The sequence below is a fragment of the Electrophorus electricus genome, chromosome 26 (genome assembly GCF_041902795.1).
Source record: "Electrophorus electricus isolate QZ-2024a chromosome 26, ASM4190279v1, whole genome shotgun sequence".
NCBI lineage: Eukaryota > Metazoa > Chordata > Actinopteri > Gymnotiformes > Gymnotidae > Electrophorus > Electrophorus electricus.
In genome coordinates this window covers 3,384,217-3,403,950 of record NC_137522.1, presented here as the reverse complement: position 1 = coordinate 3,403,950, position 19,734 = coordinate 3,384,217, and the positions used below count along the sequence as shown (strand labels likewise).

Genomic DNA, 19,734 nt, shown 5'->3' with positions numbered 1-19,734 from the left:
CCTACTAACACACCACTGGCAAATCCATACACTCCTGCGAATCACATTACCCAGCAAGTCTCTGCAGGTACATATAATCTACTGTTGTTGTGTGGTGTGCAAATCGCAAGATACCCGACCCACATTAGCATGTTGTACCATGGCTTCGTGCTCAGGCTTACGCCTCGCTCTCGCAGGGGTTTCGTCTCGCTCCCGGCCTGTGAGTGAGCGCAAGCGTGCGATCAACTTTGCCGAGCACGTTTTGGCGCCGCACAGGAGACTCGTCCACGCTGGAGGGGGTGAAGGAGGAGGGTTAGGGTGGGGTGACCCCAACTCCAGCGCGCGTTGACGAGTGAGGTGCGGTGCCGTTCAAAACGCTCCGCGGAGGCTTTCCAAGCCAGGCTCCCGGAGGCGGCCCGTCCGTCCCCGTCTGCCGAGGGAGTCGGGCTATCCGCGGGCGCTCGCACAGGGAAGACAGCGGCGGACCTAATGGGCCTCGGGCTCGGGGAGGAAGATGGAAGAATACATCAAGGCCCTATAACAGGCCTCGCAGGGCAAGATGGGAGGAGTGGAGTAGTGGAGTCTCGGGCCAGCCATGTCACCCGATCCCTTTCTCCTGACCAGGCCTGCACGCAAACTCTATTAGACTGCACTTTGCTAATGGTGTTAAAAAAGACAAAAGAGGGCACCCAGCGTAGAGCAGCCCCAGGTGATACACTTAGCTCTAGAGTGCACAGCGTCATTATCGTTTTCCGTTTGGTGCACCCGTACACACACACACACACACACACACACAGACTCGTACACAGACTCCTTACACACAAAGCCCGAAACCTGAGATGAGAGAACAGAGGCTTTTTGTCTCATTCTTGAGCTGCTTCGTATGTTTGTTATGAGACGCCGATGCGTTCACCCAGGGAAGAGGGGCTGTATTTGCTTGTGTGTGTGCGTGTGTGTGCGTGTGTGCGCGTGCGTGTGTGTGTGTGTGTGTATGTTTGCACGCGCGTGCGTGTGGCAGTCCGGACGTATGTGCATGTGAATTCATGAGCATGCAGAAGCGCCCCCTCGCTGTGCCCTTGTTTGCTTTTGATAGTGTTTTCCGAGGCTGGTGTTTACTCACCCTGTGATAAGATGAACACTGCATATTCTCATCTCTGTAGCAAGCTCACTGACTACCTCGCTGGCCTGGCAATGATCTCAGAAGCCCTCTAGAGGACATCACATGTAGCATACATAAGAGCATGCATCTCCTATTATTCACCCTCTAATCAACTTAATCTGGTAACTTGTCGTGAAATCCCCGTCTTCGTGAAATGAATGAAGTGAATGATTGGATATGGCCTACGTAAGAAAGGTTAATGTCCCATCGTACCCCCCCCCCCCACACACACACTCCCGATGCAGAGTCATATGCATGCTGATATTTTCAGAGCACTGAGTGTGTTTTGCCAAATTAAATGGAAACAAACTCTCAGCACGCCCACGATTAATCAAAAGTGTCCCCGTCAGTCAAGAGCAAAGCAGAGCTCCCCCAGTCAGAACGAAACGCTTTGCCACGAGTCCAAACAAATACGGCTGATTATAGAGAAGGGACCTAAAATATTTAAATTCCTCAAATTTCTGGGTATGTGGGTTTCTCTCTCTCTCTCTCTCTCTCTCTCTCTCTCTCTAAAACACCAGCTCATGTTGAAAACTGTTAAGTCATTGTTTTGGGAACAGTATTGTCCACGTGGAGCCTGATACATTCTCTCTATATGCCAATGTCACTCATGACATATGGAATTTAGCCACCATGTATAATAATGGTACTTTGTTCTGTGTAATCCTACTCTAAGATAAAGAAGACCGTATTGCTTTGCTTTGATTAGTCCTCTTTAATCCTAATTGCCTGCTTCGCCAACTCCTGCTGCCCATTAGAAACTCCTTTTAGCTAGATTTGTGTTCTGTTTCAGCACCTTCTTTGCTACTGGAGGAGCACATGGCTGACTAATAGCACAGCACTCAATAAAGCTTAGCACCCCGTACCACGCCAGTTGGTTAAAAGAGACCCAGCAGCCTCTGTCAAATCGCTGGAGGTGCGCAGGCCGTTAGCACAGCGGGACCCGCGCCTGTTAAAACACTGGTTGATAGCGCTGCCCATGTTAATAGGCATCAGCTCATCAGGGTTCAGGCAGGGCCGGAGGAGAGGAGGAGAATTCATCACGGTTCTGCCGATAGCCGTCGGTTTGCATCAGCGCCGGCCCGGTGCCGGGCCGGGCCTCCTCCCTTCCCTCTCCGTCAGCCTCGAGCGCGGGGTGCAGGCCCAGGCCCGGCCCGGCCCGAGGAGGCCCGGATTAAAGTTGCCATCAGTGTTTGGCCTGAGGGCTGCCAGATTGGGCTGGGGCGTTTTTCTCTACCTGTGCGCCCCACCCCCCGAGCATGCCGCCACACCCCTGCTCTGAGGTCAGCCACTTGTGCACGTGTGCTAGGAGCGTTCCCAATTAGCCCCGGTCCTCCCCCCAGGCTTCTCCAAACTGTCACAGATGTGCTTGGCTTTTTGTTCTTTTTCCCCATTGGCCCCGACGCTGTGCGGTCCGCCACCACCGAGGCTGTTGTGGGGGATTTCGGGGGAGATAAATGGTTTCCCTGCTCACAGAGAGCCTAATTATTGCTTCCTTGTTCCATGGGGGCTGTGAGAAGCGAGACAGAACTGCGGCCTGCCTTCCTCCTCGACAGACACCCGCAGGTACGCGTACGGACGTGCCTTAACCCAGCTGCTCGCTACTGAAAGCTCCACTCCACTAACTGTTAACACTGCTGTCTAGGCGGGATCCAAACACGCACTTGCAGGGTAATTGCAGAGTTGAAGGAGATTCTGTGGGGGGGGGGGGGGGGTTCATAACTACTCTGATTATGCTTTGCAATAAAACTTAACTGCAAATTCACTCCTGCTAGTAGTTTCTCAAAATTATCCCAGAATTTCTTTGGCAAGATTTCTGGTGGATTTAAGAGCAAGCAATCACAACAGTATGCATAATTATCGACTATAATCTCTGTCCATTTGCTATAATATATACGCAGTGTGCAAGCCAGGTTTCAGGCTTCCTGATCAGCTCTGCTGTAATGAGAAACAGTTCTCATCTTTGTCAAAAAATGGGTTCGTTTGCATCTTGATTAGTGTGTAATTTTTTCCTTTTTAGAATTTCCTTTTGTTTGCTTGTTTATGTTGTTTGTGTTTTGTTTATATTGTCCTTTTTTGCAGCCGGACCAAGTGAGTGGAAGGTCTGAGAGAACCTTTGTGAGTGCAGGTACACTGATTTACCCCGTCCCCTCCTGCTCTCTGACCCCTGGTCTGGGGTCGCCAGAAACCGCCGCTCGGTTCGTGACTCGCGTGAGCCACCAGTATTATTAACCACAGATTTGCTGAACCCTCACCAGCCACCCAGTTAGAGTCAATATCAGGACAGGCACCGATGCGGGGTGGAGGAGAGGTGGTGCAGCTGTGGGGGTGGAAGAGTGACCCAGCGCTTTCATCTTGGCCCTGCACCTATCACGGAGATGACTCCACACCTCCAACTCCGCTCCTCTCGCTCCGCCTCCCGTCGCTGTTTGTTTTGTTTCTCCGAGTGTTTTTCTCGCTCCTCGCCGGCACTGCCGGGGCATTAGCGGGCGGGTTAAGTTTGCGCAAAAGCAGCGATAGGAAAATTGCTTGAGTGGAGTTGGAATAACAGGCGAGATTGCGTGGAGATTCCTGTAGAGTGGGGCGGGGCTGTTGAAGGGGGTGGCGCAGCGTCTGCCTGACGTGAAGAACAATAAACATGTTCCACATGGCGAGAGATGAGCTGCAGCCGAAGTCCAAGCTGCTGCCCATGGAAATGGCTTCCAGACCTGCTCCTGCTAGCACAAAGGGCCATTCTAACACACACACACACACACACACACACACACACACACACACAGCACTTCTCTACCTCCCTCTAGTCAGTCTATTATAAACACTGGCACTGTGCTGTCACATGTGTTGCCGGACCTCTGCCACTAAACCAACTGGCACACAAACCTCTCTCTCTCTCTCTCTCTCTCTCTCTCTCACCATCAAACTGTCAAAAAAGATAAAATCCAAACATGCATGGCAGTGCTCTGAGGATCCCAGAATCTCTGCTGTTTGCTTTAGATGAGATTTAAACATGTTGCTATGAGGTCTGAAGCAAAATGAGCTCTGACACGTGTGAAAAGGTTGTGTCAGGTTATTAGCTGGCTGCACTCATGTTAAACAAACTTGGCTGGGTCATTGGTTAATTGCAGAATAAATTCATCCATTTGCTTTGGCTGTACGTCAACAAAAGGTGAAAAACATACAAGAGCCACAGCCGAGCCAAACCTCGGCTTCCAAAACGTCCTGCAAAGTCCATGCGATGTAAATGGATCTGTGTTTCTGTTTGAACTGGCGGCGCTGGGCAAATTTCTGTTCTGTAGTCTTTGCGTTTTGTCAGGATCCAGGCCGCGAGGAATGATGAATGGTGCAGCTCTCACCAGGGAGGATATGAATGTTTGCCTTATGGCCTGGTTATACCTCAATACCTTTCTTTCTCTCTCTCTCTCTCTCTCTCTCTCTCTCTCGCTCTCTCTCTCTCTCTCTCTCTCTGTGTGCATATGTGTGTAATTTGTTGCTTTTTGTATGTAAAGTGAATAGTATTGCACAAACAGCTGGCGAGAATGCCAGCGAGGGCCGCGCGGGCGGTACGGAAGGGAACTCTTCTCATTCAACTTTTCTGAGAATCACTCCAGCTGCAGAAGATGGTCGCATGCTGTTTGCAAGACCGTTCCAGCACGTTATTCGGGGCACTCTGAATCTGAGCCCTAGGTGCATGATCAGAGACCAGCAGCGTGCAAATTCTCCCATGTCATTTGACCAAGACGCCGAGCTCTCGGGGCCGGCGTTACGGCTCCTAATGGCTTTAATGACTCCTTGGCTTGTTGATTGAAAACGTAAAATGGCGTGATAAATTATTGGGGCGGGGGCTCTCTTATCAGATCTGCTTGTTTGGTTTTGACCTCTTGCGGTGCAGACGCTTCCTGCTTTGGCCCTTGAAAGCAGGCCCAGTTACAGGCAAACATTTACCAAAGGAAGTCATAAAGACCAGGGGCGGAGCTAACGGCAGCATCTGCCTCGCTGGACACAGCGGGAAATCGGGGCACTTTGAACCTGCGGGAGAGCGGCAGCGGTTGAAAAGTTCATGGCAAGATCCCCCCCCCCCCCCCCAAACAACCCTCAAACCCGCTTCTTCTAAACATGACGAACGCAAACGGTTTTGTCTGATTAATTGAAGTCTTGCGGGGGTTTCGGTGGTTGAGCGGAACGCCAGGGGCTTCAAAGTTCGTGCGCTGCCTTTAGTTTGAAAGCCTAATTGATCAATCAGCAGCATGTGTTCCTAGTTGTCTGGCCAGCACACGGCCAAGAGATTGCAGAGGAAGGTGTGTGTGGGCCGTGGGACCAAAGGGCCATTGCGATAACACGTGTTTGGCCCTTGATACTGGAGGGTGCCCGGCATGAGTTATGGGGAACTACTCTTCTCAATCACCATCTTCGATCAGCAGATTTTATCTCCGATTTTCTAGATTGTCTAGCATTGATTGTTATTTAGGAAAGTTGATACCATGATGTTAGACGGGAAGTAAACATCATAGTAGTGGATGTTTGTCTCCTAATGGCTGTGAATGGGGGAAATTGTTTGGGCTGTCTGGTCCTAAATCAGGAGAAGGAGCACAAAGTGAGCAAAGCAATACAGGGGGGCATGGGATGATTGATGAACGTGACTCTCCTGGCTGTATGCATTAACTCCCCCTAAACGCACTGGGCTCTTTTATTGATATTTTCATCTGTCATCTTGTTCCCCTTCCTCTCAGCTCCTCCAATAACAACCAGCCATCGCCCCGCAAGGTCGTTTTTTACACCGAGCCACACATCTCGATCAAAAGGAACGGCTCAGACTTGCAGCGTGTCGGAGCAGTTGGCAGCCGGCACTGCCTTTGATGCCAGCTGAGCAGGAAGCAGGAGGAGGCCCGCCTATTGATTTATTGACACGTAATGCGCATTAGGAATCCAAAGGAGACGTTACATGCTCGCAACGTGCCTTAATGATGCTCGCCAGCCATTAAAGGGCTCCTAACGCATGTTTTTATGACAAGATGATTCAATTCAGACCACAGAGTTGCATCGGCAAGGTCTTACGGCACACCCAAATTTTTCATTGCTCTGTCTAAAGCCCCCCACCACTTATTGGCAGTGGGATAATCGCACTGCAAGCCAATCACTTTTCCACACAATGGCAAGGTCCAGGCCTAGAGAGTATCAGCCCAGTTCTGAAGCGAGCAAATAAGTGTTCTTTTGTAGACGGAGACCAAAGTAATGGCGAGAAAACTCTGCTGAAATGGGATGAAGTATTCTTTTCTAAAAGTGGATAATCCCAGACATTACAGGCTGGCTCTTTTTATACTTTATTTTGGCTCTCTCTTACCTGCACCACACTGGGGGCTCGGGAAGAGGCGCCGTCACTGTTAATGCGCGCTGTGGGATTCGAGAGTTTCCGCAACAGAAGGAGACGAGAGTGACATGTTGGAGGGAACAGAATGAAAAAAAAAAATAAAAAAATCCCAGGCAGTGAAAGGGGGGATTGATCTCTGGGCAGACGCGATAAGGGAGAGAGGAGCGTCTCGCGGCGTCATCTGGAGTTTGCCCCTCCATGGCCCTCTGACAGTAATTCCACACCCAGATTAACTGACATCCGATGCCAAGCCTCTCTCTCCAGCCCCACCCCCTGACCCTCCTCCACGCCCTCTCTCCATGCCCCACCCCCTTTCCTCCCTCTTTGGTCCGCCCCCTCCCCCCTGCTGCTCCTGCCCCGCCTGACTCTTTCAGAGAGCCCAGACTGCAGAGCTGTGTGCTGTTCCTATCAACGTAGGCTTAAGCCTGGCGTTTTAAGAGAGTGGTGGCGCTAGCCACACTTTGTTTTGGCACTGTCGTTTCCATCAGACTGGAGCTTTTGCTGTCGGAGAACAAAAGACCAGGCCACACCAGAGCTGCTTTGCGGCTCGGTCGTCTCGTGGTGCTGCTAATGAACCGCGAAGCACATTTCTACCCATTGTTTCCACACCGGTTTCAATTTATGTATATGAAATTCCGCTAAGTGCTTGGGACCATCCTGCGGAATGTCAAGTAGCATTTTCCGCTTAACTTTCCCAGACTAATATGATAAGGCTTATCTAATTTTCATTAGTGCCGTCTATTTAAGGGAAACGTGGGTAGTGATTCCTGACAGGCCTTGCCGCGACTAAGTGTGTCAGTATGGAGCAGGTGTGTCAGCTGTGCTGGTAACAAACCGTTCGAGCTCCCTCTGCGGGGGCTGTCACGTCTCACTCCCATGAGGCTCGGGCGACAGGAGACTTCCACCGAAGAGCGCACGACTCATCACTTTTCCCTGAGCTGCGAAACAGCGTTAAAAATATAATGCATGCAGCCGGCTAACAATAGGGCTGAGGATTTGGAGTAGATGTGCATTCGCACCCGCGGTCGTCCCGGGGCACTGGGAGCAGAGCCGGAGGGCGTGTGCCGACAGGCGCCGTTCCGGGGAAGACGCTACGGCGCTCGGGATTTAGGTGCTGTTTGCGGCTGCCCGGGGCGTCCAATTTGTTTCTAAATGGCCCCGGCCAGCAAACTCATTCCAGACGCGCCGGGCAAGAGGCAAACCCTTGTGAGAGTGCTTAATGAAGCCGCTCACACTCGTTGAACCCCTGTCAATCTCCAGTCGGCCCACGCTGCTTGGTCATTCCGGTCGGTCCCTCCTCGGCGCTGCCGGCCCACGTTATCTTCCTGCTGTCCGCCTCGGAGCAGTAGGAATGACTCTGGCATGAGTGACATGTGCCATTAGCTATTTTCTCCAGCCTGACGCGATGGTTTAGGGTGTGTTACAAGTCCTCTTTGCCGGTCGGTGGCGTTAAATGGGACCGATAGATCCGCGTTTGCCGAAACCCTTCCGGATTTGTACGGCTTGCTGGCTTTAAGAACACTTATGTGTCACAAAGAGAGCTGAGTTTGTAACAGAACTGAGTTTGTTCTCCGTTTCTTTTTTTTTCTAGATTCGTACACGGGGAGTACACGGTGGAGGTGGCCATCAACGACTACCTCGACATCTACTGCCCGCACTACGAGGTGCCACTGGCGCCGGAGCGCATGGAGCGCTACGTGCTCTACATGGTGAGCTACGACAGCTATATCACATGTAACCACCTCCTCAAAGGCTTCAAGAGGTGGGAGTGCAACAGGCCGCTCATCCCCGGTGGGCCGCTGAAGTTCTCCGAGAAGTTCCAGCTCTTCACACCTTTCTCGCTGGGTTTCGAGTTCCGCCCAGGACATGAGTACTACTACATCTGTGAGTGAATTTTGCTCCATCCCCCCTCCCTCCACACACACACAAACACACACACACACACACACACACACACACACACCGCCTCTCACGCTGACTCCGACCAGGTGTCCCCGGTTGCCACAGGGGACTAATCATCCACCTAAATTGATGGCTCTCAGGTTACAGGAACCAGGGTCCAGGGCCCTGAGGGAAGACATACTAAGGCAGATTTCACAATGCCTTCTAATCAATAACATGTGTCTCTGGGATCCATAAATGTATCAGTTATTGTGACAGCTGTCTGGTCCTGCTGTCGCTAAAGATAAACATTAGAAAAATCAAAACTAATATATTGATATTTGTTTTTAGTAACCCATGAGGATGAGTCAAGCTTGAGGGATACCTCATGCTTCTGATATTGTTTTTGATTCTTCTGTGAAGGGTGGTTGAAAGTTTTAATTGAAACTGTCATGCTGACTGCATCAAATGTTCTGCGTAGCTGTAAAAAGTTACTGGAGGCCGCGTTTGCAGTGTAATGACATCAGAAACCCTTGGGTTGCCCTTTTCTGTGTGATTTTTCTGCTGTGGCATGCCTGCTGCTCATTTGCGAAGGGCGATTTGATCCTGGTTTATGAAGCCCACAGGAGTGAGCCTCGATCGCGGCAGGTCTTAAATTAATGTGCTGCTATGGCGGCTCCTGCCTGAGATGCCAGGTAGGCTTTCTTCTGTTCCTCACAGCAGTCTGCTGTCCTCTCCGCTCGTCATATCACCAGCTGCCATGCCACAGCACCCTGCGATTACCCGCAAAGTCCACTCCAGGTGACGAGTCCGGCTGAACCGAGGCGGTGGGTCGTCTCCGCTGGGCTCGGACTTACCCTGACCTTACCATCTTTTTGGTCCTGAGCTCTCCCCTTGATTAAAATGTCAATTTGTCAAATGCTACACGCATTATTAGCCCGTCACTTAGCAGGGCGAGGTCGGCACAAACCCAGTTACGAATGCCACCAAGCAGAACACTCTCCAAATTATGCTGATTGACCAAATCATATTTAGCCAGGGGGGAGGATGGGGGGGGGCCTGATGGGCGTAACTCTGTCCCCGGCCGCCCAGAGCGGCGGGCATTACCATTTTTGGGTCAGGAGCAGCTAAAAGCCATTAACCTTCGTCCCATTTCAGCAAGGGAAGGGGAGGGATTGGGGCCCTGGCTCCGGACACGGCTCAGGACATCCACCGCGCGTCCTGCCGACAGCCCACACCTGCCGTGCCAAGGTCACAGTGGCTGTGCTCCTCTGCCCGCCTGTAGGAGGCACGCCCCATCTTCACCCACCTCTCGCCTGCCGCGCGGCGGGGGGGATATGCTGGGGTGCATCTGTCCCTGTTTTGCTAATGGCCCGGTGAAAGGTGTCCTTTGGCCTGATAAAAGGGGGCCCCGCTGCGCTGCGGCATGAGGGAAAGGCTCAGGGCAGCACGCCGCATGCATTAATGAGGCAATTTCAGCCCTTTTTTGTTTTCTCTCTATTTTTTCCGCCTCTGTTTTTCTCCGCTCTGTGTGGGTGTGGGTGTGTGGGGGGGTGCATGTGTGTGAAGTTCAGGGGTAAAAGGGGAAGAAAAAAACCCACAGAATAGAGCTTTTCATCTTAAATGAATACAGCTCATTAAGTGGAATGGGACGATCCCTTTCTCTCCCCTCCCAGGCCTGCTCGTCTCATATTGCTAAAGAGGCATTGGACGGTAACTGGGACGAGGACTTTTACTGCCGGGTGCACGTCTCGTTCGGTGGACCTGTGGCTCCGTAGCCCAAATGACACGTTATGTGTCGGGACACTTGATCCTAAAAGCAGGGCGGTACAAATGGCTCGTTTGAGGACTCAAAGCGCATTTGTTTTAATCACTGGTCATGCGGTCATTTGCGAGTGCTCGCCGCCATCTGTTGTCCTTAATGACGGCAAGGCTGGAAATGGCCGTCCAGGAAAATCCCCGAGCTTGGAAATGGAGCGTGCGAGCCCGTGCTGTTGCTGACTGTTCAAAAACTCGCACACTTGCGCGTTTACCCAACACTTAATAGAAAATATATGCGTGTAGCACAGTACGTCTCTAACGCAAGAAACATACAGCAAACATCCAGTGCAACATACAATAAACTAAAACAACGAAACTGCCGTCTAATATAGTAATTTGTTCATACCTGCAGCTCAATTTCCAGTTCATTTGTTCTGTGCTCCATATGTGCGCTGTCAAGCTGTCTGCTGGTTGGAGCTCCTGTCAAAGCAACTGGAGGCCACAGAAGCAGAGCGTATAGGGCGGCACGCAGGCCCAACAGGCCCAGCCTCACCTCACACCTGCAGGGCTGTCCTGCTCACCACATACGGTCCATATTTTACCGCATATTATCTTCGCAGTTATGGAAAGCTATTTTGGCCGGGGGAGAAAGTGCAGGGCATCGCAAAGATGCCCCGCCCCCCACGTGCACACACACACACACACCCTCCCCAAAACAGCGTGGCATCCCAGAACTTATTCCCCTCAGCGGGATGTTGTCAGTCGTGGAAAGAGGTGAGGCGGGAGAGGAGTTAGCGATCGACAAAGAGGGAGGACAGAACAGAGGGTTCAAAGTTTGCATTCAAGCCTGGCCAGTTCTTCCCCACGCTGGGCTTTTTCTCTTTTCTTTTGTGTGGTTTTTTTGGGTTTTTTTGCCCTGCCCTCCTCCCGCCGCTGCGACCCCGGGCCGGCCATTGTGTGGCCTTTGTCCCCGACGGCAGCCTGGGCAGGGAGACACTTATGCTGGCCATTCACTGCGCTGCCCTCAATCCTGCCACCCGGAGGAGTGTTTGGCTACCACCGATATTGTAGCTGTCACAGCCCCTGGGGTTACGGGCCAAAGGGGGCTGCGAGAGAGGAGTGAGGAGTGGCCCATAGGAGCGCGCGCTTGGCCCTCCTCAAACAAAAGAGCGTGTCCATCACCCCAGGACTGACCCGCCACACCCGGCTAGGGCGACTGGCCACTGTGGCAAGACCGTCTCTGCCTTGGTCTCACAAGACCAAGCTCTCAGACAGACACACACTCACACATACACACACACACACACACACACGCATGCGCACACACACATTGCCCTTTCTTACAGGACTATGAATCCTGTTACACTCTCTGTGGCGATCCCTCTCTCCCTGGTGTGTAGCAGAAACACACATGCACTACACTCATACACAGCCATAACATCTGGCTCAGACTGTCCAGTTCCAGTTCATAGGTCTCATACACACACGCGCACACAGACACACACACACACACACACACACACACACACACACACACAGACAGACAGGAGAAAAGGATGGTGCTCAGTTGGCGTTGGCAGCTCAGGGTTATAAGGTCCAGCACCAAGGGACCGTCATGCAGCTGCGGTCAGCCATCACTTTGAGCTGCTCTTTTGAAAGTGGCTTATCACACTGAGATTTCGCCGGACACATTTAGTGCATGGCATGAACTGCAGGTGCCTCATAGTAACTCCATCTGCCTTTCAATCCATCCACCGCTGCACACATTTTACTGTGCCTCCTAAAGTTCTTTTTCAGGCTGTATTCAACAGCGGAATATTCGGCTCGGGTCGCCTGATTGTACTGACCCGCTTTTAATGACCTCGACTTATGTTTCAAGGTCACGCAACCGTGTTAACTTACTGCAAAAGCTTAGGTTTCACAACATCTGTAGTTATCTAAAAACCCATGCAACACACACAACAGTCATTTTAACTATTAAAATGTATGTAGTTAAATGGCTTGAAATCTGACTGCCATATTCAAGTCCCAGTTACCATGTAGGTCAAAGTGAAGGGATTAAAAGCGCGGCACGTTACCCATTGGAAGTGGAAACTGCTGATGGTGCCAGTAGTTGTAGTTTACTCCAAAAAGAAGTTTGCGTTTGTCCTAATTTGCTTTGGTTAAGAATGACGAATTTTCCAAATGACATGTTTCACATTTGGAATAAAACTACATTTTTAAAACTTAAAAGAAAAAAATTATTTCAGTAACTCCCAAATTCACATAAAAACAGTAACTGAATCATTTACATCGTTACTCTTGTATATCTTCAGCACTTGACCCTCTCTCACAGGTTAAGGTCGCACGCTAACACACAGGGCTTTTGTGAGGCTTCTTTCTGTCAGTGCTTGAGTTAGCCAGGCATCCACAAACATACGCCATTGTGCTAAATGGCACATTTTCATTTGCAATCCCAAAATCATAAACCTGCCATTACCAGTGAACTCAAATTGCAGCAACAAGCAGCATTTTTAAATCTAATAATAACAAGCTTTGATTTCTACCCGTTATTTTAGAGCTTACATTTAGACTTACTTTGAGTGTTTTATTCCCAGTACTTTCTGACAGTACAGCTAACCCCTCTGCCAAGTTGATCTCCATTACTTTGAGAACACCTGTTAGAGTGAAATCTGGCTGCACAAGCCTTTTGCTTTGAAACCCTTCAGAATGGCAATAAGGAAGGAATTAATAGAGAATAAGAGCTGTGACATACAGAATAAGAGCTGTGTCATAGAGAATAACTGCTGTGTCATACACAATAGCAGCTGTGTCATAGAGAATAACAGCTGCGTCATATACAATAAGAGCTGTGTCATAGAGAATAACAGCTGTGTCATATACAATAACTGCTGTGTCATAGAGAATAACAGCTGCGTCATATGCAATAACAGCCGTGTCATAGAGAAAACAGCTGCGTCATATACAATAAGAGCTGTGTCATAGAGAATAACAGCTGTGTCATACAGAATAAGAGCTGTGTCATAGAGAATAACTGCTGTGTCATACACAATAGCAGCTGTGTCATAGAGAATAACAGCTGTGTCATATACAATAACTGCTGTGTCATAGAGAATAACAGCTGTGTCATATACAATAACTGCTGTGTCATAGAGAATAACAGCTGCGTCATATACAATAACAGCTGTGTCATAGAGAATAACAGTTGCATCATATACAATAAGAGCTGTGTCATAGAGAATAACAGCTGCGTCATATACAATAACACCCGTGTCATAGAGAAAACAGCTGCGTCATATACAATAACAGCTGTGTCATAGAGAATAACAGCTGCATCATAAACAATAACAGCTGTGTCATAGAGAATAACAGCTGCATCATATACAATAAGCTGTGTCATAAAGAATAAGAACTGTGTCATATAGAATAAAAGCTTTGTCATATAGAATAAGAACTGTGTCATATACAGTAAGAGCTGTGTCATAGAAAATAACAGCTGTCATATACAATAAGAGCTGTGTCATAGAGAAAAAGCTGTGTCATAGAGAATAAGAGCTGATTCATAGAGAATAAGAACTGTGTCATATAGAATAAGAATTGTGTCGTAGAGGGTAAGAACTGTGTCATAGAGAATAAGAACTGTCTCATATAGAATAAAAGCTGTGTCATATAGAATAAGAACTGTGTTGTGGCAGCTGTGAGCAGTCTCGCATTTGTATTCTTAAAAATTGTTTCCTTGGTCAAAACCACATGACCAAGCTTTTGAATAAGAGGGAGTAATACAAGTTCATTCACATCGGTCCACACTATGTGTCTGCCACTAATGTTATCACTGGAGGTACATAGAGCACACGTGTTTTTCACAAAGCCATATGGTGTGTGTGTCTGTGTTTGTGAGAGCGAGAGAGTGTGTGTGCATGTGTGTACGTGTGCGTGTGTGTGCCACACGGGTTGTCAGACGAGCGGTGGCAATTTGTTCTTTACACTTGAGTCACAAAGCAGGCGGCTAGCTGAACGCGACTCGCTTGGTGCCAAACGTATCGCAGACACCTGCCCTGGATTACTTCACTTGCTCCATTAAGATTTCAGCCTCTATGGTTAGACGTGTACACCACATCCTCAACCAACTTGTACCGAATTCAAGTATTAACGTGCACATGTTCCATTATTTAGTATTTGGATGCTCAAATCTTTCGGTAAATGTTGTTGTTTCTCAGATGAGCACAGTGGATTTCCCAGTCTGTGGGGCCATTTGTTGACGAGGTAAACATCTAACCCAGCTTCTTTCTTTCTCTACAGCCTCCCCGTACTCTAACCTTGCTGGGAAGCCCTGCCTGAAGTTACGAGTGTATGTCAAGCCCACAAGTGAGTATTTCCACGAATCCAAGAGACCTTGCTGCCCTCCAAAACTCTTCCGTCCATCTGCGTTATTTATGCCACACGCCTGAGGGACTGAGCCCCTCAGTGCCAGGAATCCCGCTCCGCTGCGCCTACATCCGCCTGCCCACCATGCCTTGTCCAAGGCACGGGGACCTGCAGCTTCTCTGATGGAGCTTTGGGGAGGGGCACCTGCATTAGTGTCTGGTGGAGAAGATCTGCGGCTTTGGCTTGATTTATTGACTTGAGCCTTGTTCTCAACCCTTGAAGGGCGCAGCATCTCCACCCAGACCTGCACCCCGTGACACAGAACATGCTGCTTTATGGCGTGACCTCTGGTGACCGCCGTCGTAACTCCAGAGAGATAATGGGGCCCCTTAGGGCACATTCTGTAAGAAGCTATTCATCTGACAAGGGCCAGATAACCTGTCGCTAGTCGCCACACTCATCTCTGGATGTGGAGGGGTGTGTGGAGGGCTCCCTTTCCTTCCTTGTTCTTTCCAATGCGTTTTTTAGAGCAGATTCTGGCACACAGCTTGCGTAGTTTTTAAACACAAAGCAGTGAGGACGACCGCCAGCCTGCGAGGAGAAGCGGACCGCATGCGCTCTCCTCCGCAGACGTCGTACCGGGTCGGGAACAAGGCACACGCCACTCCAACTTCCAGCAAACAGCGACATTTGGCCTTTCAGCGTCTCATAGACCTGCGGAACGACCCTGGGAGCCTAGATAAGACCTGTCTGAGCAGGTTAAGCAGGGTAGCCGTCAAACCCAAAGTGACACCAGAGTCGTGGCGGTGAAGGTATTTACACAAGGGCTGCAGAGCAGGAGAGGAATGCATTAAAGGCCGTGGAGCGTGGAGCGTAGTTTGTCAATATTTGCTGTAGGCCTGGCAACATTTAGAAGCATGCCATTTCTCAGAGTTGAGCTTTTAGGGCACATCATAAATTTGGGAGAGAAGCCTCTCACAGAGCAGAGGCCCATTAGCCTGATGTAATTGTTAGCAAACAGACTGACTCCGGGATCATCAGTTCCGGCGAGCAGTTAAGACAATTACATGCAAATTGAAATGATGATCCTATTCTCACGCACTCATTTATCTGTTTAGGAGAGTACTTGTGTATTCCCCCCAACAACACACACAGGCACGCGCGCACAATACCCAGAGCTAACCTGCAGCGGCCTTCCAAACAATTTCATTTCAGGAGCATTTTGGAGTCTTTTAAAGCACATGCACACTGAAGCAAGTGCTTTCTTTCTGTGTGCAACCCTGGGTACTGGAATTGATGAGGAAAGCAGTTAGCGGATTTCATCCCGTGCTGGGCGCTCGGCTACGGCACTCTGTATTGTGTGTGTGTGTGTGTGTGTGTGTGTGTGTGTGTGTGTGTGTGTGTGTGTGTGTGTGTGTGTGTGTGTGTGTGTGTGGATTTGGCACAGGGGGGTCTTCCACAGCATGCAGGCAATGGGCCATGGTGTTGTGAGACGCCGTATTCATCTGTGCATATCCGCGATTGAGAGGAAACGTTCGAAGAATGGATGCCTGTCGGTTAAAGCGCTTTATTATCCAAAACGACCTGCCCGGCCTACACGCCAGCTCCGCCCAGGCCATTACCATAATTCCTTGCGCTAAGTCTGGTATGCCTCTGTTTATTTACACGCTCTCTGCCAGGGCGACGTCCTAATCTGGTTTCGGAGGCCAAGGGTTATTTCTAGCCCCAGACCCCGTTTTTATGCGTTCGGGGACGGGCCAAAGAAGGATCCTGAAATTCCGAGTCCAACCAGGGGAAGGGTAAACTTGGCAGACGTGGAGCGGAGAATAAATCGGACACTGCATTTGTATGGCGCTGTTGCGGCAGCCAGCATGATGAATGCTTTCACCACTGAGGCACTGGAATCTGCAGGAATGCTGAGTGCCAATTAGGATGTTTTCACGGCAGATGGGGAAAGACAAGGCACATGGAAAAAGAGAACAGGAGGAAGACTCTTCAGTGAGTCTGCTTCTCGCTCTGCTATTAGAACATAATGTGCAAACATACCGGGGACAATGAATCTCACATGGGAGACCTATACAAGTCACCAGTCACATTCTGTACATCACAATGGTTGGAATGCAGTGGCGTGCGATGCGCGATATAATCGTCTGGTGTGTTCAGTAATAGCCTATTTGTGTGTTGAGTGCAATAAAATGGCTTATAGGGAACATTTGCCTTCAGTTGCCCTGGTGTGACTGTAGTTGTTTGTGCTAATCAGTTGCATTAGAAAGATCTAAGCCATCGGTTTTCATAGACAGCGCGAACAGAGTCAGCAAAACAGGGTTTTGCGATGCACAGTTTGAGGTTTTGCCAGGGCAACGTGTAATACATGCGTTGTATTCCATGGTTTTTGTTTTTGGTCCGTGTGTATGCCTAGTGTTTAGGGAAATCATTTCGATGGTATCTGTGTCACGAAAACGTGCAAAATCATGCTCTTGACAGCTGTCGCTGGCGTGTACAGTATGTTAGATGCTCTTTGATGCTATCTGCATAGCGAGAGTGACAGCCAAATTGCTGCATTCGTCCTTTTCACTTAATCTAGGTCAGCCAAGACAAGAGCATTCCATCAATAAGGTGTCACTTTTATTGAGTCTGGCTTTCAATCCTAGAGTGTTATATTTGAGGAAAAAAGAGCTTATATGAATTCTGTAGCAGTACTAGCAATGTTTGATTCACACAACCCCCCCCCCCCATCCCTGCCCTTCTCTCTCTCTCTCTCTCTCTCTCTCTCTCTCTCTCTCTGTCTCTCTCTGTTTGTCAGATGACTCAGTGTACGAGTCCCCGGAGCCATTTTTGACGGACGACACCAACGGCAGCCGTGCACCCGCCCCCTGCCTCTCTCTCGTCCTGCCGGTTCTCTTTCTACTGCTCAGCCCCTCCTAGCACCACGGCCCCGCCCCCGCCACGCCCCCCCATCGGGTACCAGGCACCCAGCCTCGCATGCACCTCGCCACTGCTGTTCCCTCTGCTCCATGCCCCATCAACCCCCACAGCTCCAGCCGCCCGCCGGCCACACCCGCTAGCCACCCACAGGCCACACCCACCACCTCTCCAGAACTCTCTGCCACCCCTCACGGCGTCTCCACCGACTCCCCTCTTCAGCGGGCCTCTCTTCATCCGACGCTAAAGGACAGCCGACAAGAAAAGACTGCAGCTCGGAAAATACGGCTACTCGTGACGCGCGCTAAGGCGGCGGCGTGTCCGCGTCTCCATGATGTCGCTGGCGAGCATCTGAACCCCTGTGTGTTTGACTCGTCCCCGTCTCCCGAGTAGGACCCCCCCCGTCTCAACCACCCCTGTTCCTGTGGATCTCGTAGTTTGGTACATGTACATTTGCCTTTTTGATTTGGTTTCTTGGGCTTTTTTTGTTTGTTTTTTGTTGTTGTTTTTCGTTGTTTGTTTGTTTTTTGCGCAGCAGTGAGAGAGAGAGGGTGTTTTGCAGGGCAGGTGTACCTTTCTCTGAGCAATCCCCCAACACTGTTTCTGAAACAAAAGTAAGAAGAAAAAATTCTATTAGTATTTCAGAGTAGAGGAGGGTCTTTTCTGTAAATCTGCCAAAGACACTGGGGGGATGGGCAGTGCGTCAGGTCGAGATCCCTCGCACACACAGGGCTTTGCAAGCCTGCAGAATCATGGGAGGGCAATTAAAAAAATAAATAAAACAAAAACAGATGGAAGTGTAGAATTTTTTTATTCCGATCTTTTTTGTCATACAGAAAAAAAATAAATGAATGTTGAGTAAACAGAAAGTGGTATAATAATAGTTACAAACGGCCTTTTTTCACTGGTGCTCAATCTGCAAATGAATCTGTCTGTTATGAAGCTACAGTGCCAAGTGGCTGGAGAGGTGTGCTGTGCTGTGTTGGTGAAGTGTTTGTGTGTTTCAGGTCTCTCTCATCACTAGCCTACACCCTTCTACTTTCTGTCTCTCTCTCTCACTCGTTTTCGTGACTCTCCCGGTTTCCGGATGTGCCGTGGTTTTTTTCTTTCCTTTCTATGTGACAAGCAGCTCCACATAGATCTCCTGCAACTGCACTAAATCACCTCCCACCACCCAAACCCTCGCAAAAGCCCTTTTGCTTAAGTGAGTAGGCCAGCGTGAAGGGCCAGGGCTCGGGACATGCTGGTCACTGTGAGTTCCTAGGCTCCCGGCCTGAGGCTAGAGGACCAGAGGCACTGCCAATGGACTGCGAGAGAACAAACAAATGCATCCAAACTCACATGGCGGGGGTTAGGAATTCAAATAGCACTTCTGCTTCAGTGGACGCTTTCATTCTGGAAAAGAAGAAGAGGAGGGGGGGGGAGTTTGGGGTTATACATGGTTGAATAATTTTGTGACTGTACAAAAGTGTTATTAAACAAACAAAAGAAAAACGATTTCAGAGAGCTTGCATTGATCATGGGGAAAGTTTGCAAAATGAATGACATTTTCTTTTTAAATGTTAGTTGGATCTTTTATATTTTACTTTATTTCATGTTATTTTTTACTTTCCAAAAATGCATCGGACATTATTCATGTGTGATATGAAATAATAATGTAGACCCTTGAATTACTAGAACAATGATGGTACCAGTTCTGCAATCAAACAAGTCTAGAGAAGTCAGATGTTTGCTATTGTTGTTGTTTCCTGCTTGTATCACATTCTGGTACTTGTAGTCCTGTAATGATTTTCATTTTGAGTACAGAACCTTTTATGGTGTTATCAGATCATGTTTATTTGATAATCATGTGGATAAAACATTTTGAGTTCCTGTTAAATGTTCCAATGTTTTGGGTGAGGAAAGTTAAAGGAAGAATGGAAAAAATGAAAATAAAATAAAGCTTTTTGTCTATAGTAGAACGTTTTCTGGATAATATGTTTGGGGTGAACAGTATATATCAGTAAGATGGCTGCAAAGGTTTGGATTGGCAGTTTGATATGCCTTATAAACAAAAACAAAAAAAACAAAAAAACAGATTCCTGAGTTTTGAGCCCTTGCGTTAAAACCCAAGTTTGTGCGCAATATTGTCAAATATTACAAATCATTGGTTTTAGAGTGGTTTTACACTTTCATTTATATATTCATGTTTAATTCAACATTTTAGGCAGGAACCCCTAATCAAGATTATACATATTTGAATGAAATGAGAGGATTCAGTATGAGGCACACAAGTCTTTCACAGGGTAGTTTATCTAAGACA

At 49.1% G+C, this 19,734-nt stretch overlaps 1 protein-coding gene across 1 annotated transcript in view; it reads left to right on the top strand.

Moving 5' to 3' along the window:
- efna2b (ephrin-A2b) overlaps positions 1–19,387 on the top strand; it is an 88,010-nt gene extending 68,623 nt beyond the window's left edge. Inside the window, exons 2-4 of the mRNA XM_035523118.2 lie at positions 8,095–8,387; positions 14,445–14,510; positions 17,314–19,387. Of these exons, the coding sequence (XP_035379011.1) occupies positions 8,095–8,387; positions 14,445–14,510; positions 17,314–17,435 (481 nt within the window). The 3' untranslated portion in view covers positions 17,436–19,387. The remainder of the gene's footprint in view (positions 1–8,094; positions 8,388–14,444; positions 14,511–17,313) is intronic.
- The last annotated feature ends 347 nt before the right edge of the window (positions 19,388–19,734 follow it).